Genomic DNA, 26,017 nt, shown 5'->3' on the forward strand with positions numbered 1-26,017 from the left:
TGGGGTGCTTTGAATATTATAATTCATTTATTTTCCCCCAGCAAGCCTCTGTATGTGAGAGACAGGCAGGCAGGCAGACAGGCAGGCAGACATACAGACAGACAGGGTGAAAGGATGACCGGAACAAGTTGAGCAGTAACGAGTCCTAAGTGGGCATTTGGTGTGGTTTGTATCCGAGCTTGCCTATTGCTGAGGAGCTGTGCTGATAGGGGAGGAAGGACTCAGTGAATCCCATCTTAGTTCCTTCAGCGGCTGCCTTTCCCAGGGTGTGAAGTGCCTTCCACAGCCCTCCCCAGCCAGAGCCTGCCAAGAGCCGAGCCCCCTTGCATGTGTGTATAATCCATGTGTATTAAAAGCAAACATGGCTTTCTGTTTCGTTTGCTTCATGTGCCCTCACTTTTAAAAGATTCGTTTTGTAAGTTGATGGGTGAAGGTTGTTGATGTCCACGATGAACTTATGCCTGGGCTTTCACTTTAGTATCTGGCCTTTGGAAGATGGGAGGTGGAATAAAAAAGTCTTAATCTCAGAGGTCACTTCCTCCACTCTGATTTCTCTAGCAGGAAGTGGAAGAGGGTGATAACAGCACAGGGAGGTTTCAGGAGAGAGTGACATTTTGTTTTTGCTTTCATGTGTTTTAGTTATGATATTTTATATTCTAAGTAAAACTGAAGGGGCCACCAAACTTTGTAAAATTTTAAAACAAGTAGATCATTGTGATGTTTAGAGATGGCTATGTGATCGATTGTGGGGCAGGTGATTGATTGTGGGGAAAACTGAGGTGTGAGGCCATGTGATGGATTGTGGGGAGAGCTGAGGTGTGAGGCCATGTGATGGATTGTGGGGAGAACCCTGGTGTGAGCACATGTGATGGATTGTGGGGAGAACCCGGGTTGTGAGCACATGTGATCGATTGTGGGGAGAACTGGGGTGTAAAGATCTTTGAAGGGCAGGACAAAGTGAATTCAGATGATTCTTACAAAAACACTACAGATATGCTGTACTTTCAGTACGTCATGGTGCTTTGTTCTTATTATGTGTAGTCTGTTGTATATAGTACACTGTCCTAAATAAAGTTTTTATGTTGTGTATACCCAAGTCAAGGCCAGAGTCAACTCTTGAGTGCCTTTGTTCTACCCCCGCCCAGACAGAGTTTCTCTGTGTATCCTTAAATGTCCTAGAACTCACTCTGTAGACCTAGGACTCACAGAGATCTGCCTGCCTCTGCCTCCCTAGTGCTGGGATTAAAGGTGTGTGTCCTCACACCTGGCTAAGGTGATTTTTTTTTTTTTTTGGTTTTTCGAGACAGGGTTTCTCTGTGGTTTTGGAGCCTGTCCTGGAACTAGCTCTTGTAGACCAGGCTGGTCTCGAACTCACAGAGATCCGCCTGCCTCTGCCTCCCGAGTGCTGGGATTAAAGGCGTGCGCCACCACCGCCCGGCGGGCTAAGGCGATTTTTAAAGTTCTGTAACAAACAATTTTTAAGACATTGATGAGTAAAGTTCTCTGAGAAGTAGTCTGCCCCTCTGCCCTGATGCCAGTTTTATGTCACCGTAAGTAAGCTCTGGGGACAAGGACGGTGTCACTTTTTTATTTTCTCCAATATATTCCATCATCAAATGGACGAATCTGTACGAAAGGAGATGGAGCGGTGAAGTTCTGCTGTATTTTGAACATGTTTGAGAGTCTCAGTTTTGCGGCAAAGTCGAAAGACCAGCCACAGACACCTCCCCTCCCACCATCTGGATTGTGCATGCACATTTGTTGCTGGCTCCTCTGCATGTCTGCCAGTTCAGTAATGCATCTTATTTCCAGTGCATTTCAGGAGTTTTCTCTACTGTTGGGTTGGTGAGGCGGCTAACTGGGTGAGACACCTGCCTTCAATCCGTGGAACTCACTTGGTGGAAAGGGAGAACTGACTCCTGTCCTTTGTCTTCTGACATCCACAGGTGGCACACAGAGGTGCACACACCTTTCTCTCTCTGTCTCTCTCTCACACTCATAAAATGTACTAAAGCAAAATAAAAGACAACTCGCTGTTTTGTCAGTTTGTGTCCGGGGCCACAGTTAGAACGTCAGAGTCATTCCAAGCACCACGTGTAGCGCCATGACTGACTGTACATGATGTGTGACGACAGTCATGATCCCTCGCTGACACTCCCGGGGTTGGCTGACTACCAAGCGTCGTGAGGGTGTGTGTGTTGCTGTTGCCTTTCCTCTTGGGCTTGCATTGTGTCATGTGGGCCTTTCTCTGTCTCGCCTCTTGTGTGTAGGAGTTGCCCATCGGAGCCAGAGCAGCGAAGGAGTCAGCTCTCTGAGCAGCTCACCGTCCAACAGCCTTGAGACGCAGTCTCAGTCCCTCTCCCGTTCCCAGAGCATGGATATTGACGGCGTCTCCTGTGAGAAAAGGTAACTTGATACCATCTGTTCTTGCTGCTTCCCCAGTCTAGTCTTTCTGCACCCTAGTCTTTAGCCTAGTAGTCTGAAGTGACAACCCAGAGACCCCATGTCATTACCAAACTGAATCCAATTTTCATTCCTAGGTTGAGAAGTTTTTCTGTTCTGAATGAAATAGTCTTTATACGGTTGCCTGAGTCAAGTGTCTTTATGAGTTAGAGAGGTGGCTCAGTAGTTATAATCAAGTACCACCTCGCCACAGAGTTCAGTGTTCAGATGCTTTTTATGAGACATAAGGTATGGATGATTAAACAAAATGGCCTCACAATTAACATGTGATACATGTGACTAGATCTCAGCGTGTAAATGATAATACCAGTGTGTGCAACAGTAGTGAGACAGAGAAATCAGAAAGGTTAAATGGCTCTAAAATATTCAGCAGCCGTAGCAGGTAAGCCAGAAAGGCTGCTATTAGACCAAGTGCCCTTAGATTCTTGTGTTTAGTGTCTCCCTCTGTAGCCCTACCATGTAGTACCAGAGTTGACCCTTCTTTCCACATTTTATGCTCTGGGCTTCCTTAATGTCACTCCTCTTGGGCTTTGGGGCCACTGCTGAGTAAAGGAAGAGTGACCTGAGGACTAGCATGGCGACACCAGGTTTGGTAACCAAGCTGCCAAATAAAGTGAGAGCTAGCATGGATTTTGTGACCAAGGGAGGACTTCGCCCTGGGCAGAGTACAGCAAGCTGCAGGATTTCGCCACGCTACTCAGCAGCATGCACTTTAGACTCGTGAATTGCTCACCTCCAAAACGGCTAGTTTCAGTATTGGCTGAAGGAGGCAAAGGTAAACCGTGGGCTGTTGTGTGTCCTGTAACCCAGCTTCATGACCAGAAGGAAGCTTTCTGTGAAGAGTTTACCTGCAGCCATGGCAGCTCCAAGTGTGCACACGCTTAGTAATATAACATCAGCATGCCGTAAAGCGAATGCTGACAGGGTGTCGAGAAGCCATCACCATATGTAAAACCATCCTCAGGGGCTTCAGACGTGTCTTTTTTAGCCAGAAATCGATCAAGGAGAGGATGAACATGAGGAAGCATACATTAAGCAGTGCAGTCAGTGATCTAATTGAAAAATATAGGACTCTATGTGCTCATCGGGTGGAAAGGTACTAGAGTCAGACACATAAGGGCCACGTGTTTTGACTTGTATATATTAAGCCAGAAAATTAGCATAGAACTTAATAAAATACCCTAATACGTTTTCCGCCAAGGAGAAATCATAGTGGAAATTTGTATGGATCTAGAATTAGAGCAAGGCATGATGGGACCAAAGCAAGACCTGTTGAGACGTTTTGGTTGGTGAGACAGAGTGGCTGGCTGTGGAATAGAAATGAGTACCCCAAATGCCACATATTTGTGAGAATGAGACAAATGACAGGCATCGTTCTTGTCGGGGTCAAAGGGATGATTTAGTACCTGGTGCTGGACAGTCAGTGCAAATAACTCTGCTTGCAGCATGCATTGTTTAAAAATAGCACATCCTGAAAATCCATCCTGCTGATAGCTTAGATTCTGAAAGTGATCTCAAGGAAATGATACCTTGGGAGAATGAGTCCAGCACGTAAGACAGACAGGATGCTTCCATGCCAGTACATGAGGGGCTCTTAGATTTTCAGAGGGAACCAGTGTTATTCTGCTTTCCTGATAAATGCAGGTTGATATGTTAAATTTTGTCACAGCCTTGACGCTGGGAGTTTTAAAAAAGATGAAAGCCTTGTTTGTCTTTTGTACTTGAAGCATGTCCCAGGTGGATGTGGATTCGGGAATTGAAAACATGGAAGTGGACGAGAATGACCGACGGGAGAAAAGGAGCCTGAGCGAAAAGGTTGGTGGGGAGGAGGACGGCACTCTGTTCCCTTCTGGCAGCTGCAGTCTGCTGGGTGGTCCCCATTCCCCACAGTTCTCACTATGTAGTCCAGGCTTCCTTGGAAGTGTCAGTCAACCTGTCTTTGGGTTGGGTCCCTGTGTTTTCGTTTTGTTTGTTTGTTTGGTTTGGGGTTTTTTTTTGAGACAGAATCTTGCTATACAGCCCTGGCTGGCCTGGGCTGTTCACAGATCTGTCTGGCTGTTTGTTCATTGCAGGGAGTAAAGATGTGTGCCACCATGACTGACTAGGTTTGTGCTTTTCCTCAGTGAAATTTAATTTTTGTGGGTCTTTACTAAGGCAGTAGATCATTTTATCTTTGGCTGTATTCTGAATTAATTAAAGCAAGGACATGTAAAATCTAGCAGCAAGTGCAGACTTGGTGAGGCCTTTCTGTCTGTTTTATCTGAGCTCTGATCTCTGGACTGGGTGACGGGTTTGGGTGTGGATGTGGGTATAGGTGCCATGCGGGTTTGGGTGTCATGTGTGGTATAGGCCAGTACACCACATTCCATTCAAGAAGTTCACAGAACTACTTTGGTGACCTTGTGATGGTTCTTAGACAATAGCTTCCTTGTGGTGTGGCCTCTGTTTGTGAAGTTCCTCAAGTTTCTTGTATGTAATAGTGCTTCTGTCATGAAAGGCTGTAAAATTTCTCAGAGGAAAGTGTTTTTGTCCCGGGGACGTAGCCTGGTTCTGCAGCGCTCACTCAGCAGGTAGATGACGTGGGCACACTTTGTGCCTCTTCTTCCTGGTTACTCCTGACAATGCCTCTGCTCTCCCATCAGTGATGGCATCAGCTTAATGAGAACTTGACTTTGTAACTTACTCCCCCAGCCCACAGAAGCCCATGCGTACCTTTGGATGACTTGAAACTTGCTTTGTGTTTGTAGAGATCCATTTGCCTCTGCTTCCCAGCTCGTACCACCTGCCCGGCTGAACGGTTTTATGCATCTAAAAATATCCCTGTTAATAACCCTGTTAATAAATGAATAAAAAGCCGGGTGGTGGTGGCACACGCCTTTAATCTCAGCACTTGGGAGGCAGAGGCAGGCGGATCTCTGTGAGTTCGAGACCAGCCTGGTCTACAAGAGCTAGTTCCAGGACAGGCTCCAAAAACCACAGAGAAACCCTGTCTCATAAAACCAAAAAAAAAAAAAAAAAGGAATCAAATGTCTTTACTCCTGTCTCCTACTGTACATTAACACTCAGATCTTCCCACTAGGAGCCTTCGTCAGGTCCTGAAGTGTCCGAAGAGCAGGCCTTACAGCTGGTCTGTAAGATCTTCCGCGTCTCCTGGAAGGACCGGGACAGAGATGTCATCTTCCTTTCTTCTCTTTCTGCGCAGTTTAAACAGAACCCAAAAGAAGGTGGGTTCTTTGTCTGTTTTTTTTTTAACACCCCCTCCCCCCCCCCCCCCCCCCGAGCACCTATGTATAGAATGTGAGACTGTGGGTCTCTGTCCCCATGGTATAGAACCACACTTTTTGTTATGGGGTTGCTTCTGATGGAGACACACCTGTGTGCTTACTTTCTTCCCTTTCCACTGATCTGATTGCTACATGGTTTGATTTGATTTGATTTGTTTTTGAGATTTTTAAAATGGGTATGTCTGCATTCATTTGCTTGTGCATATTGTGCATGAATGTATGGTCAGGTGCCTCTGGAGGCCAGAGGAGAGCGTCAGATCCATCCCCTGGATTTGGAGTTAAAGATTGTTGGAGGCACATGTGTGAGCAGGAGGAACTGAAGTTGGTTCCTCTGGAAGAGCGGCAAACTAACTGCCGAGCCATCTCTCCACCTCCAATATATATAAATAAACGGATGGTTTCCACTGTCTCTGGCGAGGTTTTTGCCTTATGGTGGAATACTCTCTGAGAGGGCATTAGTCCCTGTAAAGTAGCATGCTGGCTGGCCCCAGGACTCGAGACAACCACCTGTTGTATCTGTAGCCTGCTGACTTCAGCCACAGTTGAGGAGATCTCGTCCCTTATTGCAGGTCCATTGTCACTGTAGGCTCAGTGTTTACCAAGCCGTGTGTAGATAGTCAGTCCAAATCTTTTTATTAAATTACTTAGCAAAATGGAATATAATTACGTTTTGCTGTCTCCCTAGATTCTATTTTAAGTCATTAGCTGTACTGAACTATACTAAGGCTATTTTGCAGGCACTGTGGCGCAATGTAATCATTTGCAGTAGAGGAAGAGTAGGGCCGCATCGCTGGGTACAGCTGTCTGGGTCGTGGGATCTTTCGCCTTTTGCCCATTGATGTCTATCCCCAATCTTCAGGAAGGTGTTTGTATAAGGAGTGCTAAAGAGATATGTTTTCAGTGCGCAGTCACTGTTATCATGGTTACAGTTCCCTTTCCACCCAGCCTGCCTTCTTCAGGGCAGTGGAAGTCCTGTGTTCCTGGAAGGTCAGGGGTTTCTGATGTTAGTGTCTTAGTAACTGGCTGGGAAGAGCCAAGCAACTGTAGGTTTTAAAGACTTGCCACACAGTGCTCTCACTCTTAACTCCAAGGTTCTCATGATTCCCTTGTACACATCAACCATGATTTTTAATGATCTAACTAGGTGAAACTGACACGGATCAGGGCTTTGGTTATTGGTATCTAGGATATATCTAAAGATCAACAGCAAATCAACCAGGAGCTGCAAAGAACAAGAAAGAAGCTAGACTGGAATCTGCTCCAGAAACCAGATGGTGACTGAATATGGAGCCCTTCATAGAACCTTTGGAGCTTGGACTTTCTGGGAAGTGTATGTTGGCCGAGAACCACTAACCTTGTTGTGTTTGTCATAGTATGGCACGGGCAACTCTAGTAGGGACCGGTTCCTTTCTACAGTAAACAGTCATCTGTGGCAGCTCTCTGGGTGCACTCTAACTTAGTTTAAATAAAATTTAATTTTAGATTAGTTTTATATTTACAAAAAAATTGAGGAAAATAGGAAGAACTTCTGCATAACCTTTACTCAGTTTGCTCTAATATTACCTCTGTACAGCTGTGGCTGCTCAGCTTCCTCTGATGTCATCTCTATACAGCTGTGATCTCTCAGCTTCCTCTGATGTCATCTCTATACAGCTGTGGTTGCTCTGCTTCCACTAATGCTTCCTCTATACAGCTGTGGTCTCTCAGCTTCCTCTGCTTCCTCTATACAGCTGTGGTTGCTCAGCTTCCTCTAATGCTTCCTCTATACAGCTGTGGTTGCTCAGCTTCCTCTGATGCTTCCTCTATACAGCTGTGGTTGCTCAGCTTCCTCTAATGCTTCCTCTATATAGCTGTGGTCTCTCAGCTTCCTCTGATGCTTCCTCTATACAGCTGTGGTTGCTCAGCTTCCTCTGATGCTTCCTCTATACAGCTGTGGTTGCTCAGCTTCCTCTAATGCTTCCTCTATATAGCTGTGGTCTCTCAGCTTCCTCTGATGCTTCCTCTATACAGCTGTGGTTGCTCAGCTTCCTCTGATGCTTCCTCTATACAGCTGTGGTTGCTCAGCTTCCTCTAATGCTTCCTCTATATAGCTGTGGTCTCTCAGCTTCCTCTGATGCTTCCTCTATACAGCTGTGGTTGCTCAGCTTCCTTTGATGCTTCCTCTATACAATTGTGGTCTCTCAGCTTCCTCTGATGTTTCCTTTGTACAGCTGTGGTTGCTCAGCTTCCTCCGATGATTCCTCTATACAACTGTGGTCTCTCAGCTTCCTCTGATGTTTCCTCTATATAGCTGTGGTCGCACAGCTTCCCCTAATGTTGCCTCTTACACAGTTGTGGTATGTTTGCCCAAACTTGTAAATGACTATGGGGTGAACCAGTGAGATGGCTCAGTGGGTAGAGATGCCTGCCCCTAGGCATAATGGCCTGAGTGCTATCCCCAGAACCTACACGGTGGATGGAAAGATATCCTGAAAGTTGTCCTCTGATCCCTACATGGGCATGCGTGTGCACATATATACACACAGAGAAAAATGTACAATAATATTTAGAAGAAAAAGAAGGGCTAGAGAGATGGCTGAGCGGTCAAGAGCATTATCCTCATTAGGGCCCAGGTTCAATTCCCAGCACTCACATGGCCGCTCACAACTGTCTGTAACTCCAGGATCCAACACTCTCACACAGATATGCATACAGCCAAAACACCAGTAAAATAAAAATAAATTAAAAAAAGAAAAAGAAATCACTGGAAACAACACTGGACCTCTTTTTGGGTTTCAGCTAGTATCCTTTTAGTGTTGAGAACCCAGTACCGCATCGCGCACAGTGTCGCTCTGGTTCTGTTTGGCTTATTGAGGACCGTGGAAATGACAACCCGTGAATAACCTGCTTTTTGCTCTGCCTTCCCAACAGTGTTCTCTGATTTTAAGGATCTGATTGGCCAGATTTTAATGGAAGTACTGATGATGTCCACTCAGACACGAGATGAAAATCCGTTTGCCAGTCTGACAGCCACATCTCAGCCTATTTCCACGGCAGCTCGGTCACCTGACAGAAATCTCATGCTGAACACTGGCTCCAATCCAGGAACAAGCCCCATGTTCTGCAGCCTGGGCTCCTTCGGCGCCAGCTCGTTGTCTAGGTCAGTGTGATTCTCTTGCACATCTCACTGGCAGTGAAAACAGCTGTGGAGAATGTTGAGGCGAGCCGTTCCACAGTGTTGATGTGTGTGTCGTTGATGTTACAGTGTCTTTAACATGCGGGGAGAGCGGGGGACAGGGTGGCTGTGGCCATTGCAGGTGGTGCTACCCTTCTTTGATTGAATTTCTTAGCCTTCTGTGGTTGGTTAGGTTGTTGGTAGGTTAAATTTTAGACACACGTGGCTCTGTGTGCTCATTATTCTTTGGAAGGGGTCATTGGCACCTCCACATGAATGTAGCAACTAGTGTCTGGTCATTTTTGAAATGCTTATCTACTTAAACTTTTAGAATTTATAATATGATTGTATTATCCTTTAAAAGCTGACGTTATCCATTCTTAGTTATCTCAAGTGTTTCTTTGATTTTTCTCTTCTTTCCTCCCTTTTCCAACTAATTTAGCCTCTATGAAACTAGCCCTGCTCCTGCTGCCAGTTTCTGGAGCTTTGCACCAGGGCTGAGTCCATCCTTGGCCTCACCTTCCCGTGCAGCCCCCCAGGTTGCTGTGCCTCCTGCATCCCCGAGTCCTCACAGTGCAGCCCGCCAGGTGGCTGTGCCTGCCACATCCCCGAGTCCTCACAGTCCTCACAGTGCAGCCCGCCAGGTGGCTGTGCCTGCCACATCCCCGAGTCCTCACAGTGCAGCCCGCCAGGTGGCTGTGCCTCCCGCATCCCCGAGTCCTCACAGTGCAGCCCGCCAGGTGGCTGTGCCTCCCGCATCCCCAAATCCTCACAGGGCAGCCCGCCGGGTGGCTGTGCCTCCCACATCCCTCAGTCCTCACAGTGCAGCTTCTGGAACTGTGGCTGGAAGCCAAGCCTCATCCCCAAGGTATCGACCCTACACTCTCATGCACCCATGGGGGTCTTCACCTTGCCCCACCCCACGACCCTCCATTCAGGCTAACTCCCCAGGCTTCCCTGCCCGCCCAAGTAGTCCCCGAGCAGTACCTGTCAGCTCCTCCAGACAGAGACCCCGCAGCAGGGGCCCCGCCTTCCCACCCGGCTCGCCCAGTGCTGCCAGCAGACGTCCCTCCTCCCTGCGGACCTCTCCTAGGTATTTATTTGCAGGAGAGCTGTGTGTGTGTTTGCAGTGCAGGGAAGAAATTAACATGGTTTGGAAAGAACTGCTGTGTGGCACTGACCTCAGTTGAATTTTGGGAGTCATTGGGTTATTAACCTGTGTCGCTTGCTAGCTCTCTGGTGGCCATGTGCCCTGCCTCCATGACTCTCCCAGGCTTTGGTCCACGAGAAAGTGAAGATTGCAGTGTTGTACGCTCCTTTCTTCCTGCCTGTCTCATCCTGTCGTCTGTACAAAAACCAAAGAGTTGCATTTTTTTGCGACCTAGCTCATGTGTTTCTCATTAAAAATGAATCTCAGAGACTGTGGTCAGTGTTGTATTTGAGAACTGGGGCTCACAGGGTGATGTTTTGGACTGGGCAGTGTCTGCTCTTTCTGTTAGCCATGCCTTATGCCTTGATGTCTGATTGCATGTAATTCCAGTCTCTCGGAAAGCAGCAGCAGTAGCAGCAGCACCCTTGAGTCCGGTGGCCCCCTTTCTCAAATGTAATTCAGGGGACCGTGTTTCTGCATGTCCGTACAGCTTAGGTGTGAGACTGACTCCAGACGACAGCACCGCAGCAGCGTCTTTCCCTCTCACTTCCTTTCTTCCCTGATGCCCTTTTCTGCTCTTGTTGTGGTAGTATGTACGACAGTCCTTTCTCCTTCCTCTTCCTCGCACTTTCTGGGGACGGTAGTGATGAAGAAGATGATGAAGAAGAAGAAGATAATGATGATGATGATGATGATGATGATGATGAAGGTGGTGGTGGTGGTGATTTTTCTTGTGTCCAGTTTGGGTCCAGGTATCAGAAGAATGGAGTCTTACCCCCTGCATGTGCTCTAGGTGCTCAGGAACTAACGTTAGCAAGCCAGGCTTTGGGCTCTGCTTTGAATCCAGACACGGTAGTTGTCACTGAGGGAGGCCAGCAATGTGCACTAAAGTGTGAGGACCTTACACTGGGACGAAGGGACACATAGGACAGTTGTTGCCCATTGAACTGGTAAGAAAACTTAGCTGAATCATTTGTCAAAAACCTGAAAGAAGATGGACTACCACTCAGCCTCAAGATCACCCACCTTTAGGAAGGAAATGAGGGGCCCTCCAGTTACCCGTTATGAGTTCGGTTGCTTAGATTGCAGGTATTGGGGAATAGCCCTGTAGCTTGGCTGTGTGTCCATCCCTTCCACATGACGCTCCGTCTGGGCAATCTGATGAATGTGTGGGCTTATGTTGTCCAGGGTAACTAGGATTCTCTTTTACATCTGATCTTGCATCTCCTTGAGCATCTCCTGTGTCTCAGTGAAGCAGGTCCCGTTTGTTTCAGGACACTGAGTGTTCCTCCTGAAAACTGAGTTAAAAACTCTGGATTTCTAGGTGGTTTGAGCCCAAAAATATAACGACCTTTTGTTTCTATGTCGCCTTCACAGTTTTGTTCTCCAGCTGAAATCCCCTCTGGACCCCGTTTGTGTTCGTGCCCATCGTTGTTCACAGATAGCTTCAGGCTCTAAATGGAGGCTGCAGTAGGGCTGGGTGGACTTGATTGAGTTCGACAGCTCATGGAGAGGGAGAAGAATGTTGACGTGGGGATGAGTAATGATTCCAAAGGTTGTTGTTTGTATTAGGTTAAAACTTTTATTACCATTTCCCATGTTAATATTCCTAAAGGGATCCTGTGTGACTTACTGTTCACACAGCAGACATTCATAGGAATCCCTTGCGACTCACCGTGCATACAACAGACGTTCATAGGAATCCCGTGTGACTTACCGTTCACACAACAGACATCCGCAGGAATCCGTATGACTCACCGTTCATACAACAGACATCCGTAGGGATCCCGTGTGGCTCACCGTTCACACAGCAGACATCCATAGGAATAGCTTTCCATCGTGGTAAAAACGCTTCATCTGTTTCCCTTTGAGTTTTCTGTGGGGGCAGTTCTTTTTCTAATTCTTAGCAAGTCACAGCCTGCCTTTACTAATGCCTCTTCCTAGATTCCTGCCTTCTGACCTCACCTGAGATCCAGGTTCTGTGCTTAGTAGCCGTGATCCTGGTGCTGTGACATCTGTCACCCAGTGTTGTGCCAGTGCTCTCTTTACTGGGACTTAGACTCTAGAAGCCAGAACCAGAGCTCAATCAAGTTCTGCTCCTCCACAGCGCCCTCTTTCTGGCCTGTGGTGTTTGTACGGCTCTGGGTCTCTACTGGTCACCTCACCACCCAGAGTCTCTGTCTCTTCTGTGCTTGCGCAGAAGGTGCAGCAGACATTTATAGGCTCGGTTACAAGACTATACTTCTCTTACAGGCATGACCTTCTTTTGCTACACTGAAACGAGATGATCTGGATTGTCTATTAGGTATCTGACTGTAGATTACTAGTGGATAGATTCCAAATTGTCTATTAGGTAATCTAATTGTAGATTACAGATAAAGTATAGAAAGGTGGTCTCAGAGCATATGACACTACACAGATAAAGAACACGTGGAACTCAGGGTACCAAGAGATAGCAAAAGAACTTGTTAATTGGTTGAGTGAGAGTCTTTCTTGTGCCTATATAGTCCTGTGTGACTATAGTTCACACAGAACACATCTGTAGGGATGACTTGTTCATGGTAAAGGTGCTTTGTCTGGTTTGCTTTGAGTTATTGGTAGGTAGCGTTATGTAGCTTAGGATGCCAACAAACAGACCAACAAATGGGTTGTAAATAAGAAAGGAAGAAGTCAGATTATGTTTATGTGCAGGAGATGTGATTCTGTGGCTTTTTAAAAAAGATATGTTTGTTTTATTTTGTGTGTAGGGTGGTTTTGTCTCCTCCTGTCTGTCTGTAACAAATTGGTACCTGGTGCCCTTGAATCCTCTGGGTCTGGAGTTACTGACAGTTGTTTGAGGAATCCCTTAGATGGATTTTTCTTAGGACTGTCAGCTCACAAAACAACACAGAGACAATATTAATTATGAATGTGCAGCCTATAGCTTAGGCTCATTCCTAACTAGCTCTTATAATTAAATTAACCCATTTCTATTAATCTACTTTTTAACGTGTGGCTTTTTATTTTTCTTTCATTCTGTATGTCTGACTCTTCTCCATGTCTCATTGGTGTCTTCTCTGCCAGCCTCTCTCTGCCCATAAGTCCCGCCTATACCTCCTGCCTAGCTATTGACTGCTCAGCTCTTTATTAAGCCAATCACAATAATATATCTTTATAAAGTATACAAATATCCCACATGTCTCCATTTTTGTCTAAAAAAAAAAAGGGAAAGGTTTTAACTCTTAATAGTAAAACTATATATAGTAAAAACAGTTATTAGGTAAGAATTATATTCACAATGTCCAGTCTATTTGTAACTTGCATATTTGGAAAAAATCCTATATTATCTACCTTATCTTGATGATTTAAAGTTTTATACTTAAACAATTTTATATTATAACTTGTAATACTATCCTAAAACAATCTTTTAGACTTCAAAACACTAGGTACAATACCTTAAACAATATTAGAAACATATTCAGTAGAACAAAAATAGCCTTAAATTTGTATCAATATACAAAAATTCATACCAATGTAAAATATTTAAGACTAGTTTTTTGTTTGTTTGTTTGTTTAAAAGTAGATTCAATAATTACACATTTTCCTATCATTTCTTTCCTTTTTTTTGGTTTTTCGAGACAGGGTTTCTCTGTAGCTTTGGAGCCTGTACTGACCTTGCTCTGTAGACCAGACTGGCCTTGAACTCATAGAGATCCACCTGCCTCTGCCTCCTGAGTGGTGGAATTAAAGGAATGCACCACCACTGACTGCCTTTTCCTATCATTTTTATAGAAAGGGAGGCGTTTTTCTTTTCAGAAAGAGATCCCTGAATCTAACCTCCTTTGCTAAGTTTCCTCCCTTCCTATAACCAGTAATAATATAACAAACCCCCCTTAAACGATGACAGACATTTATAATCCACCAACCAACCAAAACCCACCTACCCCATCTCTTGGGAATGTGGGAGTTGTAGTCTTAAAATTGCTTCCTCTTGTCTGGGGGGCAATGGCATTTTAGCGGACCCTGAGATAGTTGGGATAATGGTCAAGTCCTGGGAGAGCTAGCTGTGATTTGTTGTCCAGTCTCTGCTGATGGGAAAGTGCAGGGCTTGAAGTCCTGGCTGGAAGGGTCTAAGGCTGGACCATCTCAGTCAGCAATTTTGAAGTAGTTCTGGATACAGAATTTTGAGGAAACTGCAACAGAGCCACTCAGAGAGGTTGGATCGCCAGGGCTACTTGTTTTCATTGGTGTCTGGTCCTTTTTTTTCTGAAAACACAAACTTTTAAAGGTAGCGTATATATCTATATTAACATAAGTATGGAATGTGTGGTGTGCACAAGTCAGCTAAAGATGATTTTTTTGGGTTTCTCTGCTTTGGAGCCTGTCCTGGAACTAGCTCTTGTAGACCAGGCTGGCCTTGAACTCACAAAGATCTGCCTGCCTCTGCCTCCCAAGTGCTGGGATTAAAGGCGTGTGCCACCACTGCCCAGCTAGATGAATTTTTTTTTTTTATTCTGTGTTTGAGCAGGTAAAAGGCATCTGTCAACTTTCTGAGTCCACTTGGACTGCATACCCAAACTGTAGCCAACAAGATTTATCATGTGTCACCAGTCTTAGAGCTGTTCCCATAGTAGGGGGATCAGCATATACATGACCTGTTCTGTAGTTTGTTTGTTTGTTTTTTTCTTTTATGTTTGTAGCCAAGGATTTATGACATCTTCCCCGATCAAATCTGATCTTCATTAATTTTGAAGAAAACAATAACTCTTTGTTACCTGTGGAAAGAAAGGCATAACCTTCCCCCAGTGCAACCTATTTCCTGACTTCCATTTTGGAGTTGAGATATTTTAAAAATAATATAGGTTGGTTTAATTTAGCAGTTTCCGTAATCCAGTGTCTCTCAGTAAACTCCCTGTTCATTTCCCGTCTTTATATGGCTTATTTTTATATTACTTTATTCTCTTTAAAGACTTTATTATTATTTTTTTTAAATATTTATTTATTTATTTATTTATTTATTTATTTATTATGGATACAATATTCTGTCTGTGTGTATGCCTGCAGGCCAGAAGAGGGCACCAGATCTCATTACAGATGGTTGTGAGCCACCATGTGGTTGCTGGGAATTGAACTCAGGACCTTTGGAAGAGCAGGCAGTGCTCTTAACCTCTGAGCCATCTCTCCAGACCAACTTTATTATTTTTTTACTTTACTATTTTTTTCCTATGACTATCTACACCCGTTTTTATTTTGTCTGCTTAAAGGTTTTCTTCATCTGGACCACTTTATTGCTCACTTGTAGTGTTCTCTGACTGTGAGACAAACCTTAAATGTGACTCTGTATGCTGTCTCTGCCCCCTCCCCCCACTCCCGTTGATATGTCAGGCATTTTTACCTAGCGTGCTATCTGCTCAAGTGCTCTGCTGCACAGCTGGTCTGCAGAGTGAGTTCCAGTACAGCAGAGGTACACAGAGAACCCCTGTCTCGATAAATTTAGAAGGGGGGGAGGAGGGAGGGAGAGAGAGATGCCTTTGCATGCCGCTGAGCCTACCCGAGAGACTGCTTTCCCAGGTTCTGTGTGGCTATTTGACTCTCCACATTGGACCACATATGTAGTTGACTTTAATTTGGACCACCAGTTCACAAAGAAAATGACACAAAGACTTATTTTTAATTATGAAAGCTCAGCCTTTAAGCCTGATATACCATTGGCTCTTATAACTTAAATTAACCTGTTTCTATTTGCCATATAGATTTTACCTTTCTTTCATCCTGTGTGACTTACTCTCCATGTCTCATTTGCATCTCCTCTGTGCCTTGATTATGTCCTTCTACTTCCTTTCTTTGCCCCTAAGTCCCGCCTAGACCTCCTGCCTAGATATTGACTGTTCACCTCTTTATTAAACCAATCACAGCATTGTAGCTTCACACCGTGTACAAATATGCCACAATGTATGGACCCAAGCATCTGTCTTCGTCTTGGTCATACAAATACACAGAGGTCATTTGGGCTCTTAGCCACCCCTCTTTGCCTAGTTGTAGGAGCTTGGGGGAGCCTCTGGCGATCGAGGCTATTTAGATTACTAGCCACTGCCCGTCCTGGTTGTAGGAGCTTGAGTGGCCTGGCCCAGCAGATGACACAGCTCACCAGCCTGTTAATCCCTTCCGATTTCCAGTTCTCTGTATGGAAAGACAGACCTTACATCTTTCCCATTGGAAAGACAACCCTGTCTTTCATTGTTTACCATTCCTGGTTTCCCTGGAGATCTGCAGGCTCAAGGGCCTTTGTGCTATGCTCCCAACATTGTTAACTGACGTAAGGCTGCTGGAAATTGAACTCAGATCCTCTGGAATAACAGCCAGTGTTGTTCATTGCTGAGCCATTTCTCCAGCCTGTTTCTGTAGCTTTTAAAAACTTTATTTCTTATAATTTTATGTGTATGTGTGTGCACTGCAAGCATGTAGGTGCTCCTGGAGGCCAGAAGAGGGCATCGGGTGTCCTGGAACTACAGGGGTTGTGAGCAGCCATTGTGGGTGCTGGGAAACAAACTGGTTCTCTGCAAGAGCAACAAATGCATGTAACCACCGAACCATCTCTCCATCTTTGTGATCCTTTGTTAAAATACTCTACCAGAAAACTACCAGGTCTAGTAGCACTTTCAGCAAGGTGTCAGCATGCAGGAAAATGAGTCGTTTTTCTATATAACAGTAATGGTCACACTAAGAATGAAACCTGGAAGCCAAGCATGGTGATGCATGCTGAAGCATGATTAATAAAGACTCAGAGAAATTGGGGTTCAACCTGAAGATCAAAAAAGCAAAACAGCCAGCCACTGGCTTGACCTAAGTCTGAAATGGTGATCCAGGAATCTCAGAATGAGACTGTGTCTGAGAGCTGTTTTCTCCCGTTTTATAATCCTCTCTAGGGCTGGGATTAAAGGCATGCGCTACCTGATTTCTATGGCAAACTAGTGTGGCTACTGGGATTAAAGGTGTGTGATAACATAGCCTGGTCTGTAAGGTTGACCAGTGGGGCTGTTTTACTCTCTGATCTTCAGGCAAATTTTATTTATTAAAATACAAATGAAATGCCACCACAACATGCCTTTAATCCCAGCACTCAGGAAGCAGTGGCAGGTGGATCTCTGAGTTTGAGGCCTAGACTACAGAGCACGTTGCAGCACAACCAGGACTACACAGAGAAACTCTGTCTCAAAAAACCAAATAAGTAAACAGAAAGAAACCTGGAGAACAATCCCTCATGAGTTTTACACAGTTAAGAACAAAATGTCTCAAGGACAACCAGCCTGTAAAGAAAGGAAGGACTTCTACAGTGAACTTTTAAAACTTGGAGAAAGAAGTAAAAGAAAGTATCAGAAGTACTTGGTGTCGAGCGTCAGCCGAGTTCATGTGGAAGTGCTCTGCCACCACAGATTACTACGCTAAGGGGAGTAAGCTAAGCTCTCAAATGCAGAGTCTGGACTTAGTAAAACTTGATAAAAACTGGCGGGCGTGGAGATGGCTCCCCAGTCTTCTAAGGAACATCTTCCTCCAGCAAAGGACTAGCCTGACAGCTTGAGTTTGACCCAGATAGTGGGAGGAGAATAGGAGAAGACTGACTTCTGAAGATTTCTTCTACTTCCCTACTGGTGCTGTGTTTCATGTACACACACACACACCACCCCATAAGCGTGTGTACATATTCACATGTACTCACACATGCATTGCTGTATACCTTAAATAAACATAATTTTAAGATAAATAAGCAAAGATGAAAAGGCGTGGGGGAAGGAAGATTCCTTCTACGGGAAGAAATGCTTCTCTTGGAGTGAGGGAAGACACCTTGTGATTCAGACACCATGAGAAAAGCCTTCTAATTGATTCTTGGGAACTTGGTATCTAGGAAGAAATTGAATGGTGTTGTCTTTTGTATTCTTCCTTGTTTGCCCTGTTATCCCAGTGAAGGTCGTGAGTAGAGAGGGAAGCTGATGTGTGCACTGCGGTTCCTGTTAGAGGCCGCAGTGTGGGAAGAGTGGGCAGGAAGTTTCCATCTCCTACTTGTCCCGTCCACTAGCCTGGCCGCTGACCTCTGCTCTCTGCACTGACTGTCTGCAGCGTTCTAAAGACTCATGCTCTTGAGGAACAGCGCTCAGTGGTGATCACACATGCACACACACACACACACACATGCACGCACGCACGCAGAGCTTGGTAAATGGGAAGTGAGTTCCTGTTAGAGAAGGAAACGCACTGGTGCCCTTTAAGAAGCAGGGGTTGGTGCATTTGAAATGTCATTCAGTCTATCTGCATATGAGGCACGCATTATTTTTTTTAGAGTACTTTTTTGTTTTGGGAACATTGTGCTACATTCCTGTTATGTGCAACGATTACCTGATTAATTTGGACTGCTGGTGGACTGCTGGTGAGTGGCTTACAGTTTCTTAAGTGGTGGTGTAAGTTTTTAAGCTGTTTTTGTAACCTAAATTTGAAACATTCCCAGGATTTTATAATGTCAGAGATCTTGAAAGTGTATAAGTCACCCTCTTTTAGAAATAGAAAGGAGCAAGTTGTTCAGTATGGTCTAGGGGGTCTGTTATGTTATTGGTGCTGGCTTTCAACTCTGGGACGTCATCTACCCTCTTTCCTCAGCCTCCCGAACAGCCAGGACTCAAGGTCCAGTCTACTGGACCTCATCTACATATTGGCCAGTGTTTAGAACGTCATGTATCCGTATAAATACACCCTTTCTCCTCTGGTGCAGTATTCACAAAATGTGGATGTATTGAGACTTCACAGTTGTCTTGACCACTGACTCTTAGCCTCGACTTAGTGTTGATGAGAGTGGTTGCCTCTGGCACCTCAAACATCATGTTGATAGACACAGGGTTTTCTCTCTATTTCTGTGTTGGGTGAAGGTTCATCTTACTTCTTTCTTCTTTTTTTCTGATGAAAATCAGCTGATTGTTTGGTGTCTGATTCATGAAACATCTCTTAGCTTTGAAAATCCTCCGATTTGTTCTTGGTCCTTTCTTTGTGTTGTCTAGATAGATTGTTATGTACCCTGTCACAGGGTCTCACTATGTAACCTAGGATGATTTGTTATCTACTACTTTGCCCCTGATTACTGGGATTTTAGGTGTTCCACAGACCTATATCCTGTCTCCCTGAGTGCTGGGATTACAGGTGTATGCCAGGGTACCTGTCTCCCGTCTCCGTGAGTGCTGGGATTGCAGGTGTATGTCAGGGTACCTGTCTCCTGTCTCCCTGAGTGCTGGGATTGCAGGTGTATGCCAGGGTACCTGTCTCCTGTCTCTCTTCATGGTCTAGTGGAAGGAACACTTGCAACAATGTTTGAAGTGACAGCGATTGTTAATTGGAGTGTGTTGGTGGGAGCAGTTTGTGACTCAGCCGTAGTTGCATGTTGTATTCCCTCAGACACAGTTCACATGCTCGTCTGGTTGTTAACTCACTGCCTGCAGCTGGTAAGGAGCCACAGGCATCAAATGTAAGTTGTTCTTTTAGTTTCAGAAAATGTTTGAAATGTAGGCTTATCAGGAAAACAGTTTAAGTTTTTCATTTTAAACACCAACTATGTTTTCATTGACATCTGTGAGAGCTGCTACAAGGAAAATTACCATGAATTACACATACATGTAGGCTGTATTAACAATGCCCGTCTTCAGATTGTGTGGTAAATAGAGAGTCACAGATGAACTCAGACTGCTGTGGATCGGGCAGGTTTCCCAGGACTCGCTACACTCAGCACGCTTGTGCTGGATGAGTTTCTCCTGTGCTTCATCACACAGTGCACGCTTCTACTGTCTGGCCGGTTAGGACCTGCCAGAGGTCCTAAGGTAAGGCACACCCAGACTCTGGTTGCTGCCTCAGAACGATTGTACCCTGCTTTAGCTTCCCCAGGCTACCTTTGTCCAGGATCCAGTGAGGTACCCTGCAAATCAGAGGCCTGCCCTTTCCTCTAGACTGCCCCTTAGCCTCCTTCCTCCCTTTCTTTTAAAATTTTTATCAGGCTGTATTATAAATTCTAGTAAATCAGGTTTGTTAGCCTCTGTCCTGAAGTCTTGGCTCTATAACGTTATTTCCACACCCTGCTTTCATTCTCTCTCAGGTCAGCTATGTGGAGTTCCCAGTGCAGGGTGGTTTATTCCTGGATTTCCCAAAGTTAATGATGCATTCCTCTGAGTGCATAGCATATTATTGCTATCTCAGTTCCTGGGCCTTTTAGTTTCTGTACTTTGTCTGCATGAGGTTGGAGGAGAAACGTTTCTATCATGATTCTGATTATTTCCGTCTTTATCATCTTCCATATGTGATGTGTGGTTTTTGCTTTTCTCCCCCCCCCCTTTTTTTTAAGAATTCCCTGACTTCTTCCTCCGTCTTAAACTTCTTGTGATCTTTGTATGTAACAGATGAGTGTGGTAGTTCAACACCCAGTTTGGTTTGTGATCTGTTTGAGGTTAACCTCAGCTTTACTCAGTATCCTTGAACCTAAACCACTGTGATGTTTGGCCTTTGTGTGGGAATAGTCACTGCAAACAGGAACAGTGTTCCATACTGCCCCCTGCAGGTGTAGTGAAGGCTGTGGGTGCAGGTAGCAATCTAAGCTGGAAGACAGCCCAGGGGAGCTTACTCCTTGCAGGATTTTTGTTTCCTTCCACTTTGGTATTTTCTGTAAGTTCTGGCCTGTTGTCAATGCTGAGTGAAGTCCGTTCAGGTCTAAGTAGCTGTCCTGGAAGTGAGAGATAGTATCCCATAGTCGCTTAGAGCGTCTTTCCTGAGGTGATGGATTCTAATATTGTCTGGCCACTTGTTTCTGCCCAAGTGATGCTCTCGGTTTGGCTTATGAACCTGCGGTTGACTCTAGCTGTTCTATAGTCAGCAGCGATTCCTAGTCCTTCTGATTTATAAGGTGCCCTCCCTAGAAAGGCCAGGTCCCATTGACAGGCTAGAACATGTTTATAAGAGATCACTGGTTGGGCTGGGAGCAGATAAAGCATCGGTGAGCTCCAGTCTGGCTGCATGGGTGTTTGTGCTTCACCGTGGATGCCGGGCTCCTAACAGGCTTTCTGCTGCAGAGTGTCAGGCTTCTCTGTAGGAATGGTCGCTAAGAGGTAAGCATTGTCAATGTTTTTTCTCTTCTCCAAAGTTTGGGAGCCTCTGGTGGAGCAAGTAACTGGGATTCGTACAGTGATCATTTCACCATTGAGACCTGCAAGGAGACAGACATGCTGAACTACCTCATCGAGTGTTTTGACCGAGTTGGAATAGAGGAAAAAAAAGCACCAAAGGTACTGTGAAGTGGATGGACCAGAAAGAAAGCAAACTGGTTATCTTGTGTACGTGCTTGTTGCTGCTCCAGGGGAAGCTGGATTAGTCAGGAGTGATGGAGCAGCTGGTAGGTACCAGGCAGAACACTGGCAGCTCAGGATCTGTCTGTAACACATTGCTGTGGAGAGAAGTGATGCCAGAGCTTAGACATGAGCGCATGCGCCTTGGCTCTGGAGGCCTCTCCTTTGTCTGCCCTGTGTCATACATGGTCAGGAAGCTCACAGACATCTAAATCCATAATCAGCTGAGCCCTTGTTTCTGGGATGTGGTGAACGTCATGGTGGACAAGTGTGGTACAGCCATGTTGCTGTTATCATGGTGGCTTGGAAGCAAAGAAAAACAGGAAGAGCCCCAGGATGAGCTGTATCACTCAGTCACACGTTGATCTATGTCCCTTTATGAGGCCTTACCTACCAGGTCTGCTGTGTCATCAGCAGCACCTGATGACACAGAGTCACAGCCATGGTGATCTCCTCGCCCTCCAGTTCTCGTCAGCAGGCGAGACCTGTAACATGTAACATGCGAGCCTTCAGGGGACATGCTTATCTTGAAACCAAAGTACCAATTGCCTGATATAATTCTGAAAACATCCAAAGCAATGTTGTGGATTCTAGAACCTGTAATCAGTCCATGAGCTTGGATTTTCACAGTTGCCCAGTGAATCCGAGCAGCCATGTATGAGTAAGAGCTGCCCCTCAGAGGTGGAGCTCTAATTGTCAGAATTATTAAATAACAAGCTGTAGAATCACGCTAAACCAAGGAAGCATTACCCTCCCCCAGCCCCTTATTTTGAGATGGAGTTTCACTAGATAGCCCTGGCAGGCCTCGAACTCACAGAGATCCACTTGCCTCTGGCACCTGGGATCAACGGCATGTGCCACCACACCTGGCCCATCTCATTCCCTACCATTTCACTGTTTAACTTTGCCTGTGTTAGTTTTAAATTTGTGGGGCCTCTTCAGGGATTGTCCTTAGTCTTAGCAAAAGCAAAGACATGCTAGGTAGAAGTGGTGATGCACACTTTTCAGTTCTGCACTCTGGGAGCCCGGGACAGGAGGATTGCTGTGAGTTTGAAACCAAACCGGGCTATTGTATGAAAGACCCTGCCTCAAAGTATGATCTAACACCCTGAAAAGGAAATAGCTTGGGTGTGCCCCCCCCCCCCATTCTGCTCCGTGTTCCCTTACTACCTCAGTACAGGTGGCACAGGCCAGTGGCACACTTCCTGTGCTTTGTCCATTCTGAGTCTAGGGAGAGGGAAGCGGGGCATTTTCTAGCCATTGCTCTCCTCCAGCCCTTTTCCGGTGTGTCATCCTGACTCTGACTTTCTTCTCCAGATGTGCAGCCAGCCAGCAGTCAGCCAGCTTCTGAGCAACATCCGCTCGCAGTGCATCTCCCACACCGCGCTAGTGCTGCAAGGTTCCCTCACACAGCCCAGGTATGACTGACTCACACGTTGCGTGTTTCTGGTGTTTGGAGGGAGGGCCATCTCTCACTGGATTCCGTCTTCCAGCTGTTTCATGCTAGGCTAGATAACTCTGTGACCTGTACAGGGAATGGGTTTGATTCAGTCTTCAAAGCTCAGGCTGGAGATAGTTCAGTGGTTAAGAGCACTGGCTGCTCTTGCTGAATGAAGTCTTGGGTTCGATCCCCAACATATACTTGGTGGGTAATAGTATCTGTAACCCCAGTTCCAGGAGATCTGATGCCCTCTTCTGGCCTCTGAGGACACTGTATACATGTGGTATAATACATAGACATACATACAGGACAAACACTCACACATAAGATAAAAATAGATCCATCTAAGGCCTGAGTCTTTCCTCCATGAATACTGTGGTAATAAAATAATGTTTTCATCTTCTAAATAGTATAGAGCCTATTTTGGAAAAGAAGTTAGTTACCTTTTAAGAGTTCTGAGTACCTTTGAAATATGAAGAACTAAGGCAGAATATTAATAATTTAATTTAAAACCTAGTGTTTGAAGTTAGTGTGTGTTTGTGACAAAATGATCATGTTCCCTGTGTCTCCACGTTGGTTTCTGTTGCTAGGTGTTAGAGAATAGTGTGGGGAACCAGGTGAGGGGCCACATACCTATATTCCTGGCAAGAGGATCGCTACCAATTCAAGGCCAGTCTGGCCTAAGCAGTAAGTTCTAGGCCAGCCTGGATTTAATGGTGAGACCCTTCATAAAGACAAGATAAAATAAAATACAGTACGGAAATGATTTGGAAATTGGCCAAAGTTCTGTGATTTGCCTGTATCAGAAAATTCTGTATCACTGTCAACATTAGTAAAAGATTGCATTTTTTTTTTTTTTTTTTTTGGTTTTTCGAGACAGGGTTTCTCTGTGGTTTTGGAGCCTGTCCTGGAACTAGCTCTTGTAGACCAGGCTGGCCTCGAACTCACAGAGATCCGCCTGCCTCTGCCTCCCAAGTGCTGGGATTAAAGGCGTGCGCCACCACCGCCCGGCAAAAGATTGCATTTTTAAAATGTTTTATTTTACGTGCGTGCACGGGTGTTTTATCTGCTTGTATATCTGTGTATCACGTGCATGCCCGGTGGCCACAGAGGCCAGAAGAAACCATTGGCTCCCTCTGGAACTGGAGTTAGAGACAATTGTTAACTTCTATGTGGGCACTGGGAATTGAATCCAGGTCCTTTGGAAGAACAGCAGTATTCTTTAAGGACTGGTATCAATCCCTCTAGTCCTGCGTTTGCTGTTTTTTATGCAAAAATAGCTAAAGGAAAAATGGAAAAAATTGCATTTTTCCTTTCTGCTATACCCTGTACTATAACTATGTTTTGTTTTCTTTTCAAATGAAGGAAAATTAAGCTGTATGATGCCACATGTCTATAATCCCAGAATTTGGGAGGTCTAGGTTGAGCATTTCTTGAAGTCTGCTGGACTCCATAGTGATTTCTTGGCTTTAAAAAGCAAGAACATGCTGGGCAGTGGTGTCTCATGCCTTTAACCCCAGCACTCAGGAGATAGAGGCAGGCAGATCTCTGTGAGTTCGAGGCCAGCCTGGTCTATAGAGTGAGTTCCAGTTACACAGTGAAGCCTTGTCTCAAAAAACTAACCAAAATAAATCAAACAAAAAAACAAGTAACAAAAAAGAAAAAGTGGGGGCTGGAGAGATGGCTCAGTGGTAGCCGGGCGATGGTGGCGCACGCCTTTAATCCCAGCACTCGGGAGGCAGAGGCAGGTGGATCTCTGTGAGTTCGAGACCAACCTGGTCTACAGAGCTAGTTCCAGGACAGGCCCCAAAGCCACAGAGAAACCCTGTCTCGAAAAACCAAAAAAAAAAAAAAAAAAAAAAAAAAGCATTGTCTGCTCTTCCAAAGGTCCTGAGTTCAAGTCCCTGCAACCACATGGTGGCTCACAACCATCTGTAAAGAGGTCTGGTGCCCTCTTCTGGCCTGCAGACATGCACACAGACAGAATATTGTATATATAATAAATAAATAAATATTTTAAAAAAAAGAAAAAGTGTTTACTAATCTTCTTTTCCTCAATGTGGATGAGACATAAACAAATAAATGAACAACAATTCTTTTTCATTGTTTAAAGGAGTTTTAGGTTCACTGTGTGTACATTTTGCTTGTGTGTGTGTGTGTGCGCGCGCGCGTGCACGCCGGGTGCTTGTGGTGCTCTTGGACGTCAGAAGAAGGCGTTAGATCTCCTGGAACTGGAGTTAAAAACAGTTGTGAGCCACCACACAGGTGCCGGAAACCAAACATACCTTCTATAGGAGCTCTTAAGTACCGAACCATCTCTCTCATTCCCGTAATTCATTTTAGGTGCGTTTATTATTTATTTTCCGCTGCCAAGGATCTGACCTGGGGTTTCGCACTTGCTAGTAAAGTGTCTTGTGGCTGAGGTCCCAGCCCTGACTCTTCACTTTGATAGGACTCCACAAAGAAAGAGTTGCTTGTGTTATTTCTTCTGGTGTCTCATTTAAAATGTACGTTTGTGTGACTGGGTAGTCTATGGGCCATGGTGTTCCACGTGCTTCCATCACAGCCCTTGCTTCTCCTGGGTCTGCAGGTCCTTGCAGCAGCCGTCCTTCCTCGTGCCGTACATGCTGTGCAGGAACCTCCCCTATGGCTTCATTCAGGAGCTGGTGAGGACCACTCACCAGGATGAAGAGGTGTTCAAGCAGGTACAGTGGCCAGTGGGTACTCCACCTCTTAGCTACGTGCATCTGCCCCGAGTCATGGAGTAGGGGAGGGACTCATGCAGCTCCCCCCTCCCCTGTAGTTAGTGGTGGCTGGGGGATGGGATGGAAAGATACTTTCTCTCTCAAGTGATACAGCCACTGATAAAGGTGCCCATTCTCCTATGAACAGCCGATCCCCGTGTTTCTTCAGGTGGCCCTAAGTAAACTTATTGGGTCAGAAGAAGAAGGTGTGTGGGAGGGTGCGGGGATATGAAAATAGTGAAGGGACTGGTTAAGAGGCATGAATGGGAAGGAGACATGGGAGTGTAATGCGGTGAATACGATAAACATACATTAGGTTTTTGTATTAAAATTCCATAAAAAGCCACACATGATTAATATATGCTAAAAAGGAAACAAATAAGAACATCAAATGTGGGAAATGCCTCTGCCTAGATTTCACTGTGTATGTTATCAG

The 26,017-nt window shown here is 45.3% G+C and overlaps 1 protein-coding gene across 2 annotated transcripts in view; it reads left to right on the forward strand.

Annotated features, from left to right (window-relative positions):
* LOC121441790 (ubiquitin conjugation factor E4 B) overlaps positions 1-26,017 on the forward strand; it is a 111,516-nt gene that overhangs the window by 37,236 nt on the left and 48,263 nt on the right. Inside the window, exons 3-10 of one of the 2 annotated variants that reach the window (XM_041643091.1) lie at positions 2,271-2,406; positions 4,191-4,278; positions 5,543-5,687; positions 8,658-8,886; positions 9,344-9,994; positions 21,195-21,336; positions 22,714-22,814; positions 25,428-25,542. In XM_041643091.1, coding sequence (XP_041499025.1) covers positions 2,271-2,406; positions 4,191-4,278; positions 5,543-5,687; positions 8,658-8,886; positions 9,344-9,994; positions 21,195-21,336; positions 22,714-22,814; positions 25,428-25,542 — 1,607 coding nt within the window. The remainder of the gene's footprint in view (positions 1-2,270; positions 2,407-4,190; positions 4,279-5,542; positions 5,688-8,657; positions 8,887-9,343; positions 9,995-21,194; positions 21,337-22,713; positions 22,815-25,427; positions 25,543-26,017) is intronic. The other variant, XM_041643092.1, reaches the window with a different exon arrangement.

This window comes from Microtus oregoni, unplaced genomic scaffold, assembly GCF_018167655.1.
Source record: "Microtus oregoni isolate MIOR12 unplaced genomic scaffold, Mior012 000081F_ref0000091, whole genome shotgun sequence".
In the NCBI taxonomy this organism is placed as follows: Eukaryota; Metazoa; Chordata; class Mammalia; order Rodentia; family Cricetidae; genus Microtus; species Microtus oregoni.